The sequence below is a fragment of the Pongo abelii genome, chromosome 12 (assembly GCF_028885655.2).
Source record: "Pongo abelii isolate AG06213 chromosome 12, NHGRI_mPonAbe1-v2.0_pri, whole genome shotgun sequence".
NCBI classification, from domain to species: Eukaryota; Metazoa; Chordata; class Mammalia; order Primates; family Hominidae; genus Pongo; species Pongo abelii.
In genome coordinates, this window is record NC_071997.2 from 45,086,558 (window position 1) to 45,107,938 (window position 21,381).

Sequence of the window (21,381 nt, forward strand, 5' to 3'; positions counted from 1 at the left end):
TATATGTCACAGTTTGTGCGTTTTGCAACAGTAAGAATGACAAGGTTACTGATTTCACTGTCATTGACATATTCTCCCAGCTCAGAGCGACGGTGGAAGTGATGAGGAGGAAAATGCATGCCCATTTGATGGGTGAGGGAGAGAGATGTGGGAAGATGAGGATCCCCATCCGGTGCTTCCAGCCTCTTAGTGTTCCCATTAGAGAGCACCGTGGACCCCATGTTAAACCCATCGTTCAAACAGAAAAGGGCATAGGCTTCATAGGAAATGTATTTCAGGACACAGCCTGACAACCAGAGTGAGGGAAATCTGGCATGATGTACAGAATCTCTGGGCCTCAACCTATGCTCCCGCAATGTGGGGAAGAGAAATCCCCACCTCTGAAGCAAAGAAATAATGAAAACCAGTTCCATGATGTGCAGGGGAGTACTGAGCTCCCGGGAAGGAAGTGGATGGGTAAACTCAAGTAGATGTCCACAGTCTAAACAGGGATCTCAAAAGTATAAGAACACAGGAGCTTTTAGAATCAAAGAATTCCAGAGCCTGGAGGGAGAAGCTTCCACAGAACATTCAAGCACAGAAATCCTTTGTGTCTATCTCTGGCCATGAATATTCTAATTCCCACAGCGAAAAGGAGTTCACTGTTTCTGAGAACAGTCAGTTCATTGTTGGCCAGTCCTAATTGTTGCAAACTTCCTCCTTGTGTTAAGCTTGAATTTGCCTCCCCAGAAAACCTGCTCCTGTACCCTAATTTGGCCTTCTGTGTCCTTGCCCAATGGAACAAACCTGGTCAGGTCAGTTCTTCAAGAATTTGAATACCACTGCCTTGATTCCCATTCATTTCTCTCCTCCAAGTTAAATACTCCCAGATCTTTAAATAATTCTTTGTACATGGTTTCTAGAATTCTCACACCTTTCTGGTGGCCTCTGATACACCTACAGAAATCCCTGTAGCCAAAGGAGAGTGGATTTAGCTGAGAAATCAAGCAACATGTGCTGGCCAGCGCCAGGGGATCAGGCTCAAGGACCGGCCCAAAGGCCAGGCCTGACCCTTGAGCCTGATCCCTAGCACTGATCCCAGTATGGCATCTAGAAGGGGATAGACAGGTGCAGAGCCAGCTGAGGGCACCACAGGGCCTACTGCTCTATGCTACATCCTGGGCTTCCTAAAGTCCAGGCAGTTTTCAGCCTCTGGCTGGCCAGCTCAACACACTGCTGTGTCTGCATCCGCTAGGAGGTGTGTTGGTACTAATTTGTTAACAATCATAAAGTACTCGAGGGCATGAAAGGTTAGTACTTATTTCTGATAAGCAGATTCAAGGTTATCCGCATAGTAACAGCTTCCTTACTCTTACACTTGCCTTCCCTTAAACTTTCCTAGTGAGCGAGGAGTAGAATTACACTAGCATACTTAGAACTGTGCAGGATCTGCAGCCCGTCATAACTAGGCCACAGAGGGTGCACCCACCCTGAGAAGGTCATTTGTCATAAGTGCCCCAGCAGAATAGAGTACCTGGGCCCACATGGAATTCTGGCCACCTAGTGAACTCTCTAAACCCCTGGAGATGGAGAGCTATGAATTTTTTACATCTGCCTCAAGTCAGGATTGCATTTTCTGGCAGGAATTTGCAGTTCATAAGCAGGAACTGGACTGCTGAAAAATCCAAGTAAATTGGATTCCAAGAAGGCTCCAGATCTTGTCTCCTGGCCAAACACAGGTGAGAGCTTGGGTGTCAACACTTCACAATTATGGTGACCAGAACAGAGTATACTATTCAGATGTGGTGCCATGTACACTTGCCGGATCTCCACATTGTGCTTTCATTAGTTTCTTTAGTGGAAGCCTCACATTAATTTAGGGTCAAATGGCCGGGTGCAGTGGCTCACACCTGTAATCCCAGCACTGTGGGAAGCTGAGGTGGGCGGATCACCTGAGGTCAGGAGTTTGAGAACAGCCTGGCCAACATGGTAAAACCCTGTCTCTACTAAAAATACAGAAATTAGTTGGGCATGGTGGGACATGCCTGTAATCCCAGCTACTCGGGAGTCTGAAGCAGGAGAATTGCTTGAACCCAGGGACAGAGGTTGTGGTGAGGCGAGATCATGCCACAGCAATCCAGCCCGGGTGAGAGCGAGACTCTGTCTCAGAAAAAAAAAAAGAAAAAGAAAAAGAAAAAATTAGGATCAAATTACAAACATAGTCAGTAGAACCTCCCAAGCTTTCTCAAAAGTGCTGCAGTCAAGACAGAGTTTCCACTCTGTTTGTCTACACAGCATTGCATTTTCTAGACATCTTTATGGAGATATGATTGACATACAACAAGTGTTAAAAAAGAACACTTTGATAGGTTCTCACATATGCATCTACCCACGGAACCATCATCACAATCAAGATAATGAACATATCCGGGCCAGGCGCAGTGGCTCACGCCTGTAATCCCAGCACTTTGGGAGGCCAAGGCAGGTGGATCATCTGAGGTCAGGAGTTCGAGACTAGCCTGGCCAACATGGCAAAACCCTGTCCCTACTAAAAATACAAAAATTAGTTGGATGTGGTGGCGGGCACCTGTAGTCCCAGCTACTCGGGAGGCTGAGGCAGGAGAATCACTTGAACCCGGGAGGCAGAGGTTGCAATGGGCAAAGACTATGCCACTGCACTCCAGCCTGGGCAGCACAGTGAGACTCCATCTCAAAAAAAAAAAAAAAAAATCAAATAATGAATATATCCATCAGCCCAAAAGCTCCTTTGTGACACTGAATTTTTTAACTTGAAGTGGAGTCTTCACCTTTATCCCTAACTGATGGTTTTCAGTGTAGCATTCCAAAACATCAAGGTCATTTTGAATTTTCTTCTGTCATCTTTTATATTGGTATGCTAATCTCTGAGTCATCTGCAAATTTCAGAGTATGTCTTAGGTTAGGAACAAGGAAGGAGGAGCAGATGTCCACCTCTGGGGCATCAGGGCTCAGACCAGGAATACAAACCCAAGGCAGGAAAGAAAGGGAGGAGAGCCAGGAGGTGATCTGGAGAGGGAACAGTTAGACGCAAGCACAATCATGCTGTCTGTCCCTTGTAACCTGCCACTTGTAACTCCATGCCTGTCTGTTCCAAGGTCGCCCATCAGAGAACAACCCCACACCAGAACTGCTCTCATATTTTACACCCAAATTGACATTTTAGAATAGCCTAGCACAATATCCTCCATCTTTTTATTCATATACATATATTCACACGTTCATATTTCATGTATACACTAATATGTGTGCCTACCAAACAAAAACATTATACTTCACAATTCTCTGTTTTATTGTTTTAAATTTCAAACACAAATGAAAATTCCAGGTGATCACCTAGGTGAACACTTAGAATAACAAATTTTGAGTCTTTATCTTTACAATCACTGCTTATTTCTAATCTACTTAAAAATGTGGGAATATGTGGTATCACAAGGATTGGAAACATAGACTGTGGCCAACACAACCTGGAATAGCTCTGAAGCTTAAGAATTTAGTCTCACAATGAACACATGTATTTGAGTCCACGTGGCTGACTGTATAACCAAAGGTCCTCAGAATTAACTTCCAGGCAGAATACAATGTTTATTAAAAGATATGTAATTTTAAAATGTGCTAAAATGAGGTTTACCCAACAGCAGTTTTTCAGAACTTAGACCCTTACGGATTTTGGGGTGAGGAGAGGTATTTCATCCTTGACGTTGTTTAGAATTGCTGGTACATGGTGGTAACAAAAAACAGATCGACTTTTATTGTTTTTTGTTTTTTCTTTTGAGATGGAATCTCACTCTGTAGCCCAGGCTGGAGTGCAATGACATGATCTCGGCTCACTGCAACCTCCACCTCCTGGGTTCAAGCGATTCTCCTGCCTCAGCCTCCTGAGTAGCTGGGATTACAGGCACCCGCCACCACGCCTGGCTAATTTTTGTATTTTTTAGTAGAGATGGGTTTTCACCATGTTGGTCAGGCTAGTCTGGAACTCCTGACCTCATGATCTGCCCACCTCGGCCTCCCAAAGTGCTGGGATTATTGTTTTTAAATTCTGTGCAAAGACCCCTTACTCAATGACCTTACTGCAGAAATCAGGGATGGACCCCTTGCACAACCCTGTCCTTACTTAGTCCACGCTGCTTGTGGGGTTTATTACAGCAAGTTTTCCTAGCCTGGCTCCAACAGAAGGAATATGTCTGGCCTGGCATTTGCCTCCAAGCTCCCATTAACTAACTTAATACACTTCTAATAGGGCCTGATTATAGAATAATCTATCTGCTATTAACTGTAGCTATATCATGTCCCTAAGAATAAATTCCAGTGGCATGACCTTCATGTTCTCAAAGTCACTAATAACACTGTGACCAGGAGAAGGCTGGAGACAGAGCCTTAAGCTGCTGCAAAGCAGCCTTCACCCAAGATTGGGTGACAGGGAGAACATTACACTTATATAATCAGGCCTTGGATCAATTCATGTTATCTCATGAGATTCTTTGCTATCAAAGAATTCCTGTTATCTCATGTAATAAACTTCGAATACTTTTCATAAAAAGAAAATGTGATCAATGATTTCTTTTCCCATGGTGAACTTGGATGGGTTCCAAATATGAACCACCAAATAGTTCCTCCAGGATCACAGATCTGCTTTATATCCCATTCTGTAATTTTGCTAGGGCCTAGAGCCAAGTTTTAAAAGCCGGTGAAACCCAGGAAGCATTGAGTTATCATTCTTAAATTTAGGTTTCCTTTGGGATGAAGCTGACCTTCTCTCTATGCCCTCGGCTGCTGGTAGGGCTTAGCCGCAAGGCTGGAGCTGGGGAGAAGGAGGATGCAGAGTCAGGCTTTTGGAACTTCAGTGTGCACACACATCACCAAGCAATCTTGTTAAAACTCAGGTTCTGATTTAGTATGTGGGATGGGGGCTGGGATTCTGCATTTCTAACAAGCTCCCAGGCAATACTGTTGCTTCAACTTTGAGTAGCAATAATTTTTTTGTTTTCTTTCAAATGTAGTCTGAAATTTTTTTTAAGCCTGTCCCTCTGGTTCCCATCTCCCCTCATAGGCATGGGGTTGGGTATTATGGAAGGTCAAACCTAGAGTTGGTCAGAGCTGGGCTCTACTCCTGACTCCAATGTCTACTAGCTGTGTGACCTTGAGCAAGTCCCCTAACTTCTCTAAGCTTTTGTTTCCTTATGTGAAAATGGGAATAGCAACACCTAGATCTTGCTATCTTTTAGACTACTGACCAGTACTTTTGAATGAAATATACTTACTATTTTAAAAAATTCAAGCAAGATGAAAATTACAAAGAAGTTCTGAAATCTCACCACTCTCATAGTGATTTTGGAGTTAAAAGAAATAACATGTGTAAGGTGTTCAGCACAGAGCCTGGCACTGGATAAGTACTCAGTGGACATCAGTCCAGGCCACCCATCCTGCCTGTCACTCAGAGAGGGCTGGGCCAGGTTGATCGCTGAGCTCCTCTCACCCCCAGCACCAGCTCATTCCAGGCAACTGCCAGAGAGGAAGACAACCCAGCTACAGGAGAACATCGAATAGGGACAAGGGCACTCCCCTGACAGAAATGCCCATCCTGGCTGGGCATGGTGGCTCATGCCTGTAATCCCAGCACTTTGGGAGGCTGAGGCGAGTAGATCACAAGGTCAGGTGTTTGAGACCAGCCTGGCCAACATAGTGAGATCCCGTCTCTACTACAAATACAAAAAATTAGCCAGGCGTGGTGGCAGGCACCTGTAATCCCAGCTACTAGGGAGGCTGAGGCAGGAGAATCGCTTGAACCTGGGAGGTGGAGCTTGCAGTGAGCCGAGATCACGCCACCGCACTCTAGCCTGGGTGACAATGTGAGACTCTGTTTCAAAAAAAAAAAAAAAGAAATGCCCACCCCTCCCCAGCCTTACTGTCCCCAATGCAGGAGAGTGTCCAAATAACATGAAGTCCTAAAGCCACTTTTTGGATTCCGAGAAAGAGCATTTGTCCCAGGCAGGCTTAGCTGGGTGACCTTCAGCAAGTCTCATTTCTCCCCAGTCTTATATTCCTATTCACACAAGAAGGTATCAACTCCCACTTACACAGCACTTTGCCATTTCAAAGAGATGTTTTTAGTGATTTGTTTTTTAAAAAATCTTCACAGCAACCCTTTAGACTGGCCGAGATCATTATCCTCACAGGGATATTATTCTCTTAAGGGTCCCTGACGCCGGACGCTGCTCGCAGCGCAGAGGGCGGGCGGATGCAGCTACAAGGCCCACCTGCTTGGCCTGCAGCCTTGAATGTGCCCTACTACAGCAGCTGGTCCCCTCTCACTCTGCTCTGTAGCCCTGCTGGACTCTGTGATCTGTCAGAGTGAAGAGGGCTGGAAGGGCAGCTGCTGCTCAGCTCCTTGTATGGAAATAGTTGCTCATGGACAGATAAATGCAAAGACGAGGTGCCTGCATGGTGGGCAAGCCCTCCAAAAACTCAGCCAGAGAGGACTGGACCAAGAGTTCAACAGTTCTGTCTTTCAGGGCTGCTTACAAACTCCCAGCCTGCCAGAAGGTCTCTCCTCAAAAATTAGAGGAAATGTCTTTTTTTTTTTTTTTTTTTTTTTTTTGAGACAAGGTCTTTCTCTGTCCTCCAGGCTGGAATGCAATGCAATGGCGTAATCACGGCTCATTGCAGCCTCAAACTCCTGGGCTCAAGCGATCCTCCCACCTTAGTCTCCCAAGTAGCTGGGACTACAGGCGCATGCCACCACGCTCGGCTTGTTTTTTTTTTTTGTAGAGATGGAGTCTCATTATGTTGCCCAGGCTGGTCTCAAACTCTTGAGCTCAAGCAATCTGCCTGCCTCAGCTTCCCAAAATGCTGGGATTACAGGCATGAGCCTACTGCGCCCAGCCTGGGAGTAGGTGTCTTAAAGAACATCCCATCCTTCAAGTACCCAGATAACTTCACAATATTTTAAATTCTTTTTCTCATTTCTTCTTCTTTTCTTCTTTCCCTCTCTCTTTCCTTCCCTCCCTGCTTCTTTCTGCAAGTATTTATTGAGCATCTGTTATGTGCATTGAGCTAGGTAATACAGGGCCTTAAAAGATAAAGGAAGGCCGGGCGCGGTGGCTCACGCCTGTAATCCCAGCACTTTGGGAGGCGGAGGGGGGCAGATCACGAGGTCAGAAGCTCGAGAACATCCTGGCCAACACGGTGAAACCCCGTCTCTATTAAAAACAAACAAACAAAAAACAATTAGCTGGGCGTGGTGGCGGGCGCCTGTAGTCCCAGCTACTCGGGAGGCTGAGGCAGGAGAATGGCGTGAACCCAGGAGGCAGAGCTGGCAGTGAGCCGAAATCACGCCACTGCACTCCAGCCTGGGCGACAGAGCGAGACTCTTGTCTCAAAAAAAAAAAAAAAAGATAAAGGAAATACCGACTTTGCCTTCAAGCAGTCCCCAGGCTGGGATGGGACATAAACACATATAAACAATGCAGGACCCACAGCCCACAAGCATGGTAACTTGCTGTAAGTTTCGAGGAAGAGACTACTTCAACTGAGGTAGGGGAGGCAATCTAGAAAGGCATCACCTATGAGATGAGGAAGCATTGTTCTGACCTCGAGAGATGGGCTGAGTTTGTACTCAGAGAAGGTTGAGGTCTTCCAGAAAGAGGCACTGATATGAGGCAAATGTGTCGGTGTGGGGGTGTACATATAGGAGACAGAGGTAGCCGTTGGATGAGATCATGAGATTCATGTTTGCACTGACTATTAAATACCTTGACATAAGAAGTCAGTGGGGGCCAGGGGTAGTGGCTTACACCTGTAATCCCAGAACTTTGGGAGGCTGAGGCAGGAGGATCACTTGAGCCCAGGAGTCTGAGACCAGCTTAGGCAAAATAGCGAGACCACTGTCTCTACAAAAAACAAAAATAAAAAGTAGCCAGCCATGGTGGCGGGCACCTGTAGTCTCAGCTACTCCAGAGGCTGAGGTGGGAGGATGGCTTGGGCCCAGCAGGTAGAGGCTGCAGTGAGCCATGATTGTGCCATGACACTCCAGCCTGACCAACAGAGTGAGATCCTATCTCAAAAAAAAAAAAAAAAAAATTAAAAGGTACTGTTTTCTTGGATCAAGCCTAGAGATTGCCAATTTATTTTTAACATCCCTTTTTTTATTAAAACACCAACTCCCAAGATTTTCTCTGCCACAGCTCACACACCCTATGAAGACCTGTATACATTTCCATGGCCTAGCTGAAGCACCCCCCTCAATTCATGTTCAGAACACATCCTGGGATGCGAGTGGGTAAAGATAGCATCATTATGGGGACAACCTGCCATTTGATCTAATCCATCTTTAAAAGGCAATCATTCTCAGACTTCTGGATTTAAGAATTATTGAGCAATATTTAGCAATACAGCTCACAACAGGTTGTGTAACATGTCGACATGTCTTGCCTCTGCAGCTAAAAGTGCCAAATGAAAAGCAGAATTCTAAATCGACTGTGGTTATTCTCAACATCCAATGCAAACATTTAAGGCTGTCACTTGAATAGTTTAGCACTTACTCATTTTCTGAACTAATTGTTCTGGAATTTCTCTAATCCTTTTATTAAATTATTTCCATTTATAGCATCATTTATCCCCCACTAACCAACCACCGGCTGTTATCAGATTAAAGGCCACATGTGTGTTTGTGTGTCTCCCAGGGCTGATCCTGCCATTCCCACATGCTCACACAGAATTACACTGGCTAAACCCCACTGGCTCTGCCGCACTTAAGAAAGCTCATAACTGGTTCCATTTTCAAAAAAAGCCTGGTTGACAGTAATTTATTTATAAATACTCAACTTTTTCTCATGTTCCCCTCTATCTTTTTCCCTATACACACACTATATATACATAATCTCTGGGTCACTTTCAACTTTGTAACCAGAATAATTTAGAGACTGCTCAAGTTTTTATTTAAAGAACTTTAAAAAAAAAATCCACTAACTGTCCTTGCTCCTTCTTAACATATTTTGTGATGAATTGGATCAATCTAGAAAATTCTTATTCATTGGGGTAGACTGAATAATAGCCCCCCCAAAATTGTCAATGTCCTAATCCCCAGAACTTGTAAATAGGTTACATTACATGACAGAGGAACTTTGCATGTGTGATTAAGTTAAAGGCCTTGAGACAATGACAGTATCCCAAATTGCCTAGGTGGGTCTAATGTAATTGCAAGTCCTTATAAGAGGAGGCAGGAGGTCAGCAGGGAACAAGATGTTACACTGCTGGCTTTAAAGATTCAGGAAGGGGGCCATGAGCCAAGGAATGTGGGCAGCCTCAAGAAGATGGAGATAGCAAAGAAACAGAAGTGTCAGCCTATTTTAGACTTCTAACCTCCAGAACTATAAGATAATAAACTTGTGTTGTTTTCAGCCATTGAAATTACAGTAGTTTGTGACAGCAGCAAAGGGAACTAAAGGCCAGGTGCCTAGGGGCTCATGCCTGTAATCCCAGCACTTTTGGAGGCTGAGGCAGGCAAATCTCTTGAGGTCAGTAGTTTGAGACCAGCCTGGGCAACATAGTGAAACCCCATCTTCTTTCCCTCTCTCTTTCTCTCTCTTTCCTTCCCTCCCTGATTCTTTCCACAAGTATTTATTGAGCATCTGTTATGTGCATCGAGCTAGGTAATAGAGGGGAGAACTAGACATAAAGGAGTAATAAACAAATGAGTTATGCATATACTTAAAAATTGAGGGCATCAAAAGAAAACAACAATTCATAAAAACAAATGTTAAAAAACTTTCACTTCTCTAATAATAAAAAATTCAAGTTAAAACAATACTAAAATAAGTTTTAACAGATTAAGTTGACAAACATGAAAAAGTGAAATAGTTTTCTGTGTTGGCCAGTATTGGGATGAGGAGACAACCCCTGTGCTGCTAGTAGAAAAATGTATGATCTCCTTTGGTGAGGTAATTTGGAAATCTATATCAAAAGCCTTAAAAACGTATTTTGAATTCAAAATTTATACCTGTAGGAATTTGTCTTTAATACATAATCAGAGATGTATGGGAAGATCTACTAGGAAAAAGAAGAGCACACCCTTGATATCCAAAACATAGCATCTACAAATTAGTTCAGCCCTTGTAGAAAGCAGCCTGGAAAGTTCTCAAAAAACTAAAACTAGAATTACCATTCGACCCAGCAATCCCATTACGGAATATCTACCTGAAGGAAAATAAATTATTCTACCAAAACACATCTGCACTCATATGTTTATCACAGCACTATCTACAGTAGCAAGGACATGGAAACAACCCAGGTGCCCATCAATGGTGGATTGTATAAAGAAAACCTGGTGCATATATACCCTGTAATACTACACAGCCATTAAAAAAGAACAAAATCACATCCTTTGCAGCAATATGGGTGCAACTGGAGGCCATTCTCCTAAGCAAATTAATACAGAAACAGAAAACCAAATAACACGTTTTCATTTTGAAGTGGGAGATAAACATTGGGTACATATGGACACAAAAATGTGAACAATAAACACTGGATATTCCAAAAGGGGAGAGGGAGGGAGAGGGGGAAGAATTGAAAAGCTACCCATAGGGTACCATGTTCACTACCTGGGCAAGCAGATTATTAGAAGCCGAAACCTCAGCATCACACAATATGCCCAGGTAGCAAACCTGCACGTGTACCCCCAAAATCTAAAATAAAAATAAAAACTAATATATGGCATCTAATTAAATTAATATACAAGTCAACAAAAAGAATACTATGCAGCCATTAAAATGGTGTAGAAGGATATTAATGGTTTGAAAGTTGTTCACAACATATTATGAAGTAAATAAAACAGGTTACAAAATAATCCAACTTTTTTGAGAGAAAAAGTATATACAATTTAGTTACATTGAACCTGAAATTATTAAATGCACCATTTTTATTCACTACTAAGAAATCAAAAAAATCTTCCAATTAAACCATAATGAGCCATAGATTTTAGGATACATTATGATTTCAGAGAAGTTAAAATATGTATTCTGGAATTGATAAATATAGCATATTATGTATGTCCCATTTTCCCTCCATTCTGAAATAAACTTCTTTTCCCATATTTTAATATCCAGAATTTAGGGACATTTTGTGTCTTATAATCAAAGCATATATTTAATGTAGCGTTTCTGCCGGGCGCAGTGGCTCACGCCTGTAATCCTAGCACTTTGGGAGGCCAAGGCCGGCAGATCACTTGAGGCCGGGAGTTCGAGACCAGCCTGGGTAACAGGGTGAAACCCTGTCTCTACCAAAAATACAAAAATTAGCTGGGTGTGGTGGCATGCACCTGTAGTCCCAGCTATTCAGGAGGCTGAGGCAGGAGAATCACTTGAGCCCAGGTGGCAGAGGTTGCAGTGAAACGAGATCTCACCACTATATTCCAGCCTGGCTGACAGAGCAAGATTTCATCTCAAAAAATAAAAATAATAACAATAATAATGTAGTATTTCTTCCAGGACCCCCACCCCACCTATAACTCATCAGAATCAAGAAAATATTTTATATGCATTGTATTTGCATCAGAAAACAAGGAGGATATACACCAGAATGTTAATAGTTGGGTTTTTTTTTTTCCAAATGGTAAGATTGCAGAGAATTATTATTTTCTTCCTTAACAACAACAACAAAACCCAGCATTGCGAATTCCCATGTTGGCCCCATGCTATGTAGAAGCTAGGAGGATCACTTGGGCTAAGGTACCACAGAGCTCCCACTCACTGTCCTCCTGAGAACTGGAAACTCTCAGAGTGGAGAGTTAAAGGGGCAGAGAGCAACTTTTACCCATTCATGCATCACCCCCGGTATCTCAACTACCATAAAATACTGTGTCCAAAAAAGGCAACTCCTTGGTAACGGTACTTCACTCCCTTCGAGCACCCAACCACAACACCTAAGGGGATGGCAAATAGACTTCATTTTTAAATGCTAGTTCTCATTGATTGGTAGTAGCCCCCTGGAAGACCTACTGGAAGGGATTCTGAGGCCAAGTTGGAGTTCAGGAGGAAGGTGTGCCTGATTGATTAGTCATGCCTAGCATTTAATCCAAGTGCTACATAATAGCTAGGCCTGAAAGAATTTTCCCAGCTTTATTCTTGCTCTCTTACCTTCAAGAAGAGTACCTGTTTTTCCAACCATCAAAGGTGAAGAGATCCTAACCAGACTAAGGACCATAATTTAAGGGCCTGGATTGTTACTGTTAATGCTAAACAAAGCCCATTCTAGCAAAGACACAATTCAGGTCTACAAACCAGCATTTCACAGCGTGGCATTATATTTTAAAGCCAAATAACACATATATTACTGGCCTAGTAATTACACTTCTGTGATACACACCTCATGTATCTGCTTTCCAAGAGATAGGAGCAAAAATGTTCATAGCAACCATTCACAGGGGAATGGAAAAATAAATTTGGTACACAGACACACACAAAGTTTATTCATTTTATTAGTTTCACAAAACCATACAGATGAATAATAAACATGTCGGTAAAAGAAGCAAGTGGCATAAAACCACAAATAATATTGTACCTTTGTTTAAAAGATCAAAAACAAAACATAACTAAATTATATATTGTTTAGAAATATGTGACTGTGATAAAACTATTACTTTTTTTTTTTTTTTTTTTTTTTTGAGAAATAGTCTTGCTCTGTCACCCAGGCTAGAGTGCAGTGGCATGATCTTGGCTCATTGCAACCTCTGCTTCCCGGGTTTAAGCGATTCTCTCACCTCAGCCTTCTGAGTAGCTGGGATTACAAGCATCTGCCATCATGCCTGGCTAATTTTCGTATTTTTGTAGAGACAGAGCTTCACCATGTTGGCCAGGCTAGTCTTGAACTCCTGACTTCAGGTGATCCTCCCGCCTGGGTCTCCCAAAGTGCTGGGAATACAGACATGAGCCACCACACCCGGCCAAAACTATTATTTAAAAGGCAGTAGAATATACAACACAAAACCTAGGATAATTACCTTTGGAGCAGGCATGCGACAGGATAGAGAAGATGTAACATATTGGAATATTCTAGTTAAGTTCGTTTGGTGTTGATTTATTGCTATGCTTTATATAATATATGTTAGAATATATACAATATAATATATAATATATATGTTAGAATATATAATACACACTGTTTGAAAGAATTAATTTTCATTTAATGGAGTGCTCAACTAAAAATAAAATCTTTCTCCACATTTGTGTGGAAGAGTAGGAAAGCCTGTCTTGCAGTAACATGGACTAGAACAAGCCAGTTTTGTACTGTGACTTTTGTGGGTGACTCAGTCCCACCTCTGCAATCAAGTTTCTCATCTATGGTGCCTAAGCCTCACCAGGAGCCTAAAATGCATAAAACTTTCCTTTAATGCCTCTTTGGGGTGTCTCTGGTATAATCAAAGAAAGCACAGCTCCCTCATCTGTGCAGTGACAAGTTTGGGTAAAGCATTTTTTGAAAAAAAACTATCTCTTTTAGATTTTTTTTTCAATCATTTTAAAGGTCACTTATACCATTTATCTCACTTTCATTACTATTGCAAAAATAATATATGATTTTATGTAGCATTTATCTGCAATGTACATGAAGGTGTTTTTATAGTTGTTACTTCAAATGAATGACAAATTATTTATAATACAAAAACATGGAAACAATCCAAATGGCCAGTCATCAGCAGGTAAAAGAAGAACACGTAGCCCTTAAGTACTGTGTCTCTGAAGAGTGTATAATAGCACAGAAGATGTCAAAATTATTAAATGAAAAAGCATAATAGCTTTTTCATTTGTTTAATGAGTATATTACAGCCAAATGAAACCTATGTTTTAAAACAAATTGAAAATAGATACCCAACATGTTAAGAGTGGTTATCGCTGTGTGATGTCTTATCTTTCTAAATTTCTAAATTTTCTAAATTTTCTAAAATGACAATGCCTTGCTTTTATAATGGAATGAAAGCCCATTCAACTTTAACCTTCTTGAAATGGAACTGATTGGCTAGATTGACTTTGGGGAATTGGAGGCAGCAAATGGAGATGTTCTTCACAAGGCCAGGCAGTAACTCACTGGCAGCGCCAGAATTAGTGTTGACAGTCCCTGTGTTTCTGGGTTGTGTTTTCACTCTGAATCCAGCTGGCTCCCTAACTGTACTCACCCCTCCCCTGACACATACACATACACACACACAAATTAATGAAATAAGACAAGCTCCCTCTGAAAAAGTCACCTCTGCCCCTTATATTCCTCGAGTGGTGGTGAGCCATATGCCCCAGTTCACACCCTTTTCCCTGAAGGTCTTAGTGGGCAGAAGACAAGAGAATGTGAATACTAATCAAGTTATCTGTGGGAAGCAGTGCCCTTTCCCAGGGTGGTCAGTGCAGCCAGCCAACCACAAAGCCTAGGTTATCAGACTCAAACCACACAGATGTCAAGCAGGTCACCCCAACCTTGATCTCAGAAAATATTGACAATTTAATGTAATCACCATGTAGGTTTGTTTAAAATGAAGATTTATTACTAATTTAAAAGCTTGGTAGTCTAGTATGGCCAAGGTCGTGAGGAAGAGGGAATGTAAATTTAATAGAGCCTGTTTGGAGAGCCTATAAAACTGAAAACATCACATCCTATGGCCCAGCAATTCCTCTTCTAGTCCTGTGCCCTAGAGAACAATTGAACATATGTACAGGTAGACAAGATCAAGGATTTTCATTTTATTTCATGAAAAATTAAAAACTACCAATTGTCTCTCAATAGGGGAATGGATAAATAAAATGTCATATATTTATAGGATGAAATATTTAAAATTAAGATTGATGATTCATATAGCATATGAATCTATATGGATAGCTCTATAAAGGAAATCGATGTTTGGAATTTAAAAGAAGTATCTATAGATTTATAGTTCCTGCAAGGATAGACATCAAAAACGTGTTGTTTAGGGAAAAGAGTGAGCTCTAAAATGACATCTGAAGTATGACACTATTTCTGTAAAAAAAAAAAAAAACAAACTACAGCCATCCATTTTGATTAAGTGCAGATATATGTATGTAATAGCACAGGAACATTCTAGAAGGAAATACATTCAAATAATAGCAAGGGTAATATCTGAGGAAAGACAGAGAGGACTGGGATTGGGTGATACTCAGATTTTTCAAGGGTAAGTGGATTCCTGGGTTATTAATAATTATAAATATACAAATAGTTCATAATTTTTAAAGTCTCAGCAATTACTTTATCTGGTAATATATTTATAATAAAAAGAAAGCTAAAAATATAGAGCTTTCTGTCGGAAAATGTTTCCCACTGCACCACACCCACGTTTCCACTCCCAGCACACCCTCTCAGCCAAGTTGGCCAGTGTTGGGAGAAAATGCCCCCAAAGCCTTTGCTCACCTTCACCACCCTTCTAGGAGCCACAGCAAATCACACTGGCAATGATCCCTTGCAGAAAAATTTATGCCAGAAAAATTAGCTCTCAGAAGTGCCATTTTGTTCGAAAAAGAGCACATGAATTTTATCCCTTCCCCTGATGATCTTTGAGAGCAAAGTATTTTAGAGTTTGGCCCCAGCCAAACCAACAGGAGAGAAGGCAACTCCCCACATTTCGTACCTGTCAAAAACCACTGCGGAATAAGCCCGCTCAGCAAAGATGATATCTGCAGCCCAGAACTCCTTGGTGGCCTTCAGACCCCTTCCTTTGCCCTCAGCGGTGAAGACCTCCACATTCTCCATTCTCCCTATTGTCATCTCAGAGTCTGTCAGGCCAGCGCGGCAGTTATTTAACACTGAGCCAAGTCTCTTGTCATTGCTATTTCAGCACCTTCAGCATCCCAAAGAGCAAGACTATAAATGGACAAGCCACCTCCCCTTCCCTACTCGCTCTCAGCTACTGGGCCCTCACCTCCCCCTCTGCTACTTTTCCTGGAGGTGGGGATGGGACAGACAAGAGAACAAGTGAACTGGCAAGGGTTCCATTCATCACCCAGCAAAGCCGACAGAACAGAAAATGACCATGGGTTAATATGGGATAGGGCCTGAAAAATTTTGAGAGGTTCCATTGCAAGCAGAAGCTATCTGTATGTGCTAAGTTCTGAACTGCAACAATCCTGTTCAGCTTTAGTTGGAGTAGGGAACATTTGGTCAGGAGGGTATTTTTAGCAGCCAGATGCCTCTGTCAATCAAAAGCAGACAGCTGGAATGGCCCAAGAGAAACAAGGTGATATTTGCTGCTCTGGGACCCTTCAGCTGTCAGGCTTGCACTTTCTCAAGTGAGATGGGCCCCTTGCCCCACCCCTTTCAGTCTCTCTCCCAAGGGTGGACTGTTTAGCAGCAGAAGCTAAACTGAGGGCTGGGCACGGTGGCTAACGCCTGTAATCCCCACTTTGGGAGGCCGAGGCACGTGGATCACCTGAGGTCAGGAGTTCAAGACCAGCCTGACCAACATGGTGAAACCCCGTCTCTACCAAAAATACAAAAATTAGCTGGGCGTGGTGGCGGGCACCTGTAATCCCAGCTACTGAGGAGGCTGAGGCAGGAGAATTGCTTGAACACGGGAGGCAGATGTTGCAGTGAGCCGAGATCGCGCCATTGCACTCCAGCCTGGGCGACAGAGTGGGACTCCGTCTCAATAAAAAATAAATAAATAAATAAATAAGAAGAAGAAGCTAAACCGAGCCCTTGGCAGATACATAACAGTACTATTTAGGCTCCAAGGGGGCATTTTTCCTCTCCAGTATCACCTGGGGCTCCTACAGCACCCCTACTCCACAGCATGGAATTCCCTGTTCTTAGCACTGCTGGTGATGCTGGTATGCTGGAGGCAGGCTGGATACAGACAAGGCAGGCTTTAAAAATAGCAACCCCCATCTCTATCTTTCTATCAAATTTCCTTTAACATGTGTCTGCTGCCAGGAAAATACCAACGTGCTCTGTCCTTCTTCTTACTCAGGAGTGAGGACACTGGAAAGATGAATCTAAAATCCCCGTTGAACTAAATGCCACTGTTCTTGGCTATCAGGCAGCTTTTACTGAGGTTTAAAAGAAATACACTTGCAGATGGGGAGCTCTGGCTTGACTTCCATGTAAGATTTTTAGTTCCTGGGATGCATCTATTTCCCGGTGGGGGTTGGGAGGGGGTGACAGCGGGGGTGAGGGGCAGTGGGCAGGGGCATTTCCTGGATTTTTCTGAGTCACATGAATCTGAGTTTGAATTCTAAGCCTGCTACTACCACTTGAGATGGAACCTGTGAAACAAGGGTGATAACTTCTACCTCACTGGATTGTGAGAGTTAGATAATATGTATAAAGGACATAACACAGCACTTAGCACTTCATAAAGTACTCATTAAGTAATAGCTATTTTATTTTATTTACTCTGTCACATTATCCTCCCTAAACTATTACAATGTACCAGAAATTTTAACATGTCTTCAACCAATTGAATCTCCCAAAACACCTTCGACTCTTGGAAGCATGTTGAAAGTTCATTGTCTGATCATATATCCTGATTTTTAGGTAAGAATACATAGCCATGACAGCAAGAGAATATCTCTGCAGCTTCTGATGTACCCTGAAGAGCAAAAGAACTTAAGACATGTAAAGTTAGGAGCCTCAAAAAGTAAACACTGCATGCTCCCAAGGGGAAAAACAATTCTACAAAACAGAGTTAAAAAAAGAGAAAGAGGCCAGGCACGGTGGCTCACGCCTGTAATCCCAGCACTTTGGGAGGCCGAGGCAGGTGGATCACAAGGTCAGGAGATCGAGACCATCCTGGCTAACACGGTGAAACCCCGTCTCTACTAAAAATACAAAAAATTAGCCGGGCTTGGTGGCCGGCGCCTGTGGTCCCAGCTACTGGGAGGCCAAGGCGGGTGAATCACTTGAGCCCAGGGGTTTGAGACCAGGGGGTTTGAGACTAGCCTGGGCAACATGGTGAAACCCTGTCTCTACCAAAAATACAAAAAATAAACCAGGCGTGGTGGCGCATGCCTGTAGTCTCATCTACTCAGGAGGCTGAGGTGGGAGGACCACTTGAGCTCATGAGGCAGAGGTTGCAGGGAGCCATGATTGTGCCACTGCACTCCAGCCTGGGTGACAGAGCAAGATCTTGTCTCAGAAAAAAAAGAAGGAAGGGAAGGGGAGGGGAGGGGAGGGGAGGGAGGGGTGACAGAGCAAGCTCTTGTCTCAGGAAAAAAAGAGGGAAGGGGAGGGGAAGGGAAGGGAGGGGAAGGGAGGGGAAGGGAAGGAGGGGAAGGGAGGGGAAGGGAGGGAGGGGGAGGAGGGACGGGAAGGGAGGGAGGGTAGGGGAGGGAGGGGAGGGAAGGAAAGGGAAGGGGAGGGGAGGGGAGGGGTTTTCAGGAAAGGAGAGGAGAGGAGAGGAAATATTAAAAAGGTTTTTTCACTGTAATCCCAGCACTTTGAGAGGCCAAGGCGGGCAGATCATGAGGCCAGGAGATTGAAACCATCCTGCCTAACATGGTGAAACCGCGTCTCTACTAAAAATACAAAAATTAGCTGGGCGTAGTGGCACACGCCTGTAATCCCATCTACTCAGGAGGCTGAGGAAGGAGAATCACTTGAACCCAGGAGGCAGAGGTTGCAGTGAGCCAAGATCATGCCACTGCACTCTAGCCTAGGTGACAGAGCGAGACTCCATCTCAAAAAAAAAAAAAAAAAAAAAAAGGTTTTTTCAATCCAGGTTGACTCCCATTGAATACCGTGTATCCACATTGCCTGGCAACTCAGGATCTTGCAACAACTTGTCTGCCCTCAGGGGCCAGGGGCTCAGCCTGGCTCAGATGAGCTTGTTCCCTAGACTCGGCACTCTTGGAGCAGGTTCAGCCCAAGCCATGGTCAAGGAAGAAATTTACCAGCCCCAAGACCATACGGAGAGAGGAAGCCCAGGGCTTTAATTATACCTGTGGGCCTCAATCTTATCAGAACAATGGTTATTATATTATTAAAGGGTGGTAGACAGAATAACAGGCCCCAAAGATGTGCAGATTCTAATGCTTAGACCTGTGAATATGTTACCTTATATGGCAAAAGGGACTTTGTGAATGTGATCAAGTTAAGGGTCTTGAATGAGAAGATTATCCTAGATTATCCTGGTAGGACCAATGTAATCATGAGGATCCTTATAGAAGGAAGGCAGGAGGGCCAGGGTCAGAGGAGATGCGACAATGCAACCAAGAGGGTCAAAGTCAGAGAGATATTTGAAGGGGCTATGTTGCTGACTTTAAAGATGGAAGAAGTGGCCATGAGCCAAGAAACTGGAAAAGGCAAGGGAACAGATTCTTACCCTAGAACCTCCAGAGGGAACACAGCCCTGCGGACCTTGATTTCAGCCATGTAAAGTCCATTTCTGGCTTCTGACCACCAGAACTGTAAGATAATAAATTTATGTTCTTTAAAGTCTCTAAATTTGTCATATTTTGTCACAGCAGCAATAGTGAATATAGTAAATATTTACTATATTAGTCTCATTATAGTAAATATTATGTAACATGCCTTTTGTTACTTTAAAGTGAAATTCATACATAATATAATTTATTCGTTCTTATACCTAAGAAAAATGACTAGTTTAATCTAACAAAGGTGAAAGAAAATCAAAGTTAATTTGTAGTAATATCTATTTATTGTAAATTAAATGTGTAAATGTGCTCACTATGCATATGCTTGGGTACAACTATATTAGAAGATGAGATAAAATGGCTAGATGTTTGTACCTCTAAGTGGAATCACTATGATAGTGTGAACAAAAATGCAGATTGATTTTGACGACACAAATACCATATTGTTGCCTGTGACCATAATTTTCTGAAGTGGTGAACGACTCTTAGGGGAGTTCTAAACAAAATAAAGTATGATCTTTCTTTGGTTAACGAGAAGTTGCATTGCTGGAAAATTCAGCGTATATTAAAACTTTACAAAAACTACTTTACGATTACTTACAAAATGGATTTCCAGACTCAGACAATCATAAACTGGCTTTTTGCCTACCTGAAAAGCACATACAGATATTTGAAGTTGTGCAGGGTGGGCAGAGAGTCTTCATTGTACCAGGCTGTCCCCTACTTCTCAGAGGATCTAGCATCTCTGGCCAGGATTAAGGACACAGAGTTGACAGTAGTTCCCAGACTGTTGGTGGGGAAGAGGGCATAAGGCCCTCATATGTCACGTATCAACATAAATCCTGTGTAAAAGTTTTTTGCCCATCGGCCTTTGCTACAGCCCTTTCCGGTTTGTTTTTTCCCCCCACTGAGATTCAACCCTTTTTTGATGACTTTGGTGCTGCCAAGAATATGCCTGTAGCATCCCACAATCATTGTGACAAACAAAAGTTCTTCCCACATTTCTAAAATGCTTCCTATGTAGTAGATTTGCCTCCATTGAGAACTACTGCTCTTTGTCTTGAGAAAAAGCACATCTAGAGTTTTGAAAAGATTTATTATTGATACAGGAGATAGAAAAATTATTTAGGCCGGGCACAGTGGCTCACACCTGTAACCCCAGCACTTTGGGAGGCCAAGGTGGGTGGATCACTTGAAGTCAGGAGTTTGAGACCAGCCTGGCCAACATGGTAAAAACCCATTTTTACTAAAAATACAAAAATTAGCCAGGTGTGGTGGTGCACGCTTGTAATCCCAGCTACTTGGGAAGCTGAGGCATGAGAATCACCTGAACCTGGGAGGTAGAGGTTGCAGTGAGCTGAGATCATGCCACTGCACTCCAGCCTGGGCGACAGAGCAAGACCCTGTCTCAAAAAAAAAAAAATTATTTAGGCAGAGAGTGAGGGCAAAAGAGTGCTCAGCAGAACTTCCCTTCTAACAAAAAGCAGTCCTAGAAATCATTTCCTTCTAATAAAGAACAGCCTGGAAGACCAAACTGCAAACATAGATAAGGAAGCTGGAAGCTTGCACAGGGGATGCCGGCAGCTGCGCCAATAGAAAAGGGCTAGCTGGGGGCCAGGCATGTCCAACATGGGGCTCTACCTTCCCTTTTTTTTAGCATGTGTGCAATAAAAAAGAAATGGACCACAAAGAGAAGCTCAGGCAGAGAACCCACCTGCATAATAAAAGATTGGGGTGGGGGCTGTCAGAGATTCGAGCCCTGTGCAGATGACACACCTGGTCCTAACCCATTTTTCACATCCTATGTAGATCAGACACCACCTCCCCACTAGCTCATTTATAAAACCCTCTTCATTTCAGCATGGATCAGCAACCCATTTTTCCTGGACCCCTCTCTGTAGCAGAGAGCTATTCTCTTTATTTTGCCTGTTGAATTTCTGCTGTTAACCTCACTCTTTGTGTGTCCGCATTCCTAATCTCCATGGCTGTGAGACAACAAACC

The 21,381-nt window shown here is 43.0% G+C and overlaps 1 protein-coding gene across 2 annotated transcripts in view; it reads right to left on the minus strand.

Moving 5' to 3' along the window:
• SMYD1 (SET and MYND domain containing 1) overlaps positions 1-15,814 on the minus strand; it is a 42,464-nt gene extending 26,650 nt beyond the window's left edge. For both annotated transcript variants that reach the window (NM_001131905.2, XM_003775882.4), the window contains 1 exon segment: positions 15,638-15,814. In NM_001131905.2, coding sequence (NP_001125377.1) covers positions 15,638-15,774 — 137 coding nt within the window. In that variant the 5' untranslated portion in view covers positions 15,775-15,814.
• Between the last annotated feature and the right edge of the window lie 5,567 nt (positions 15,815-21,381).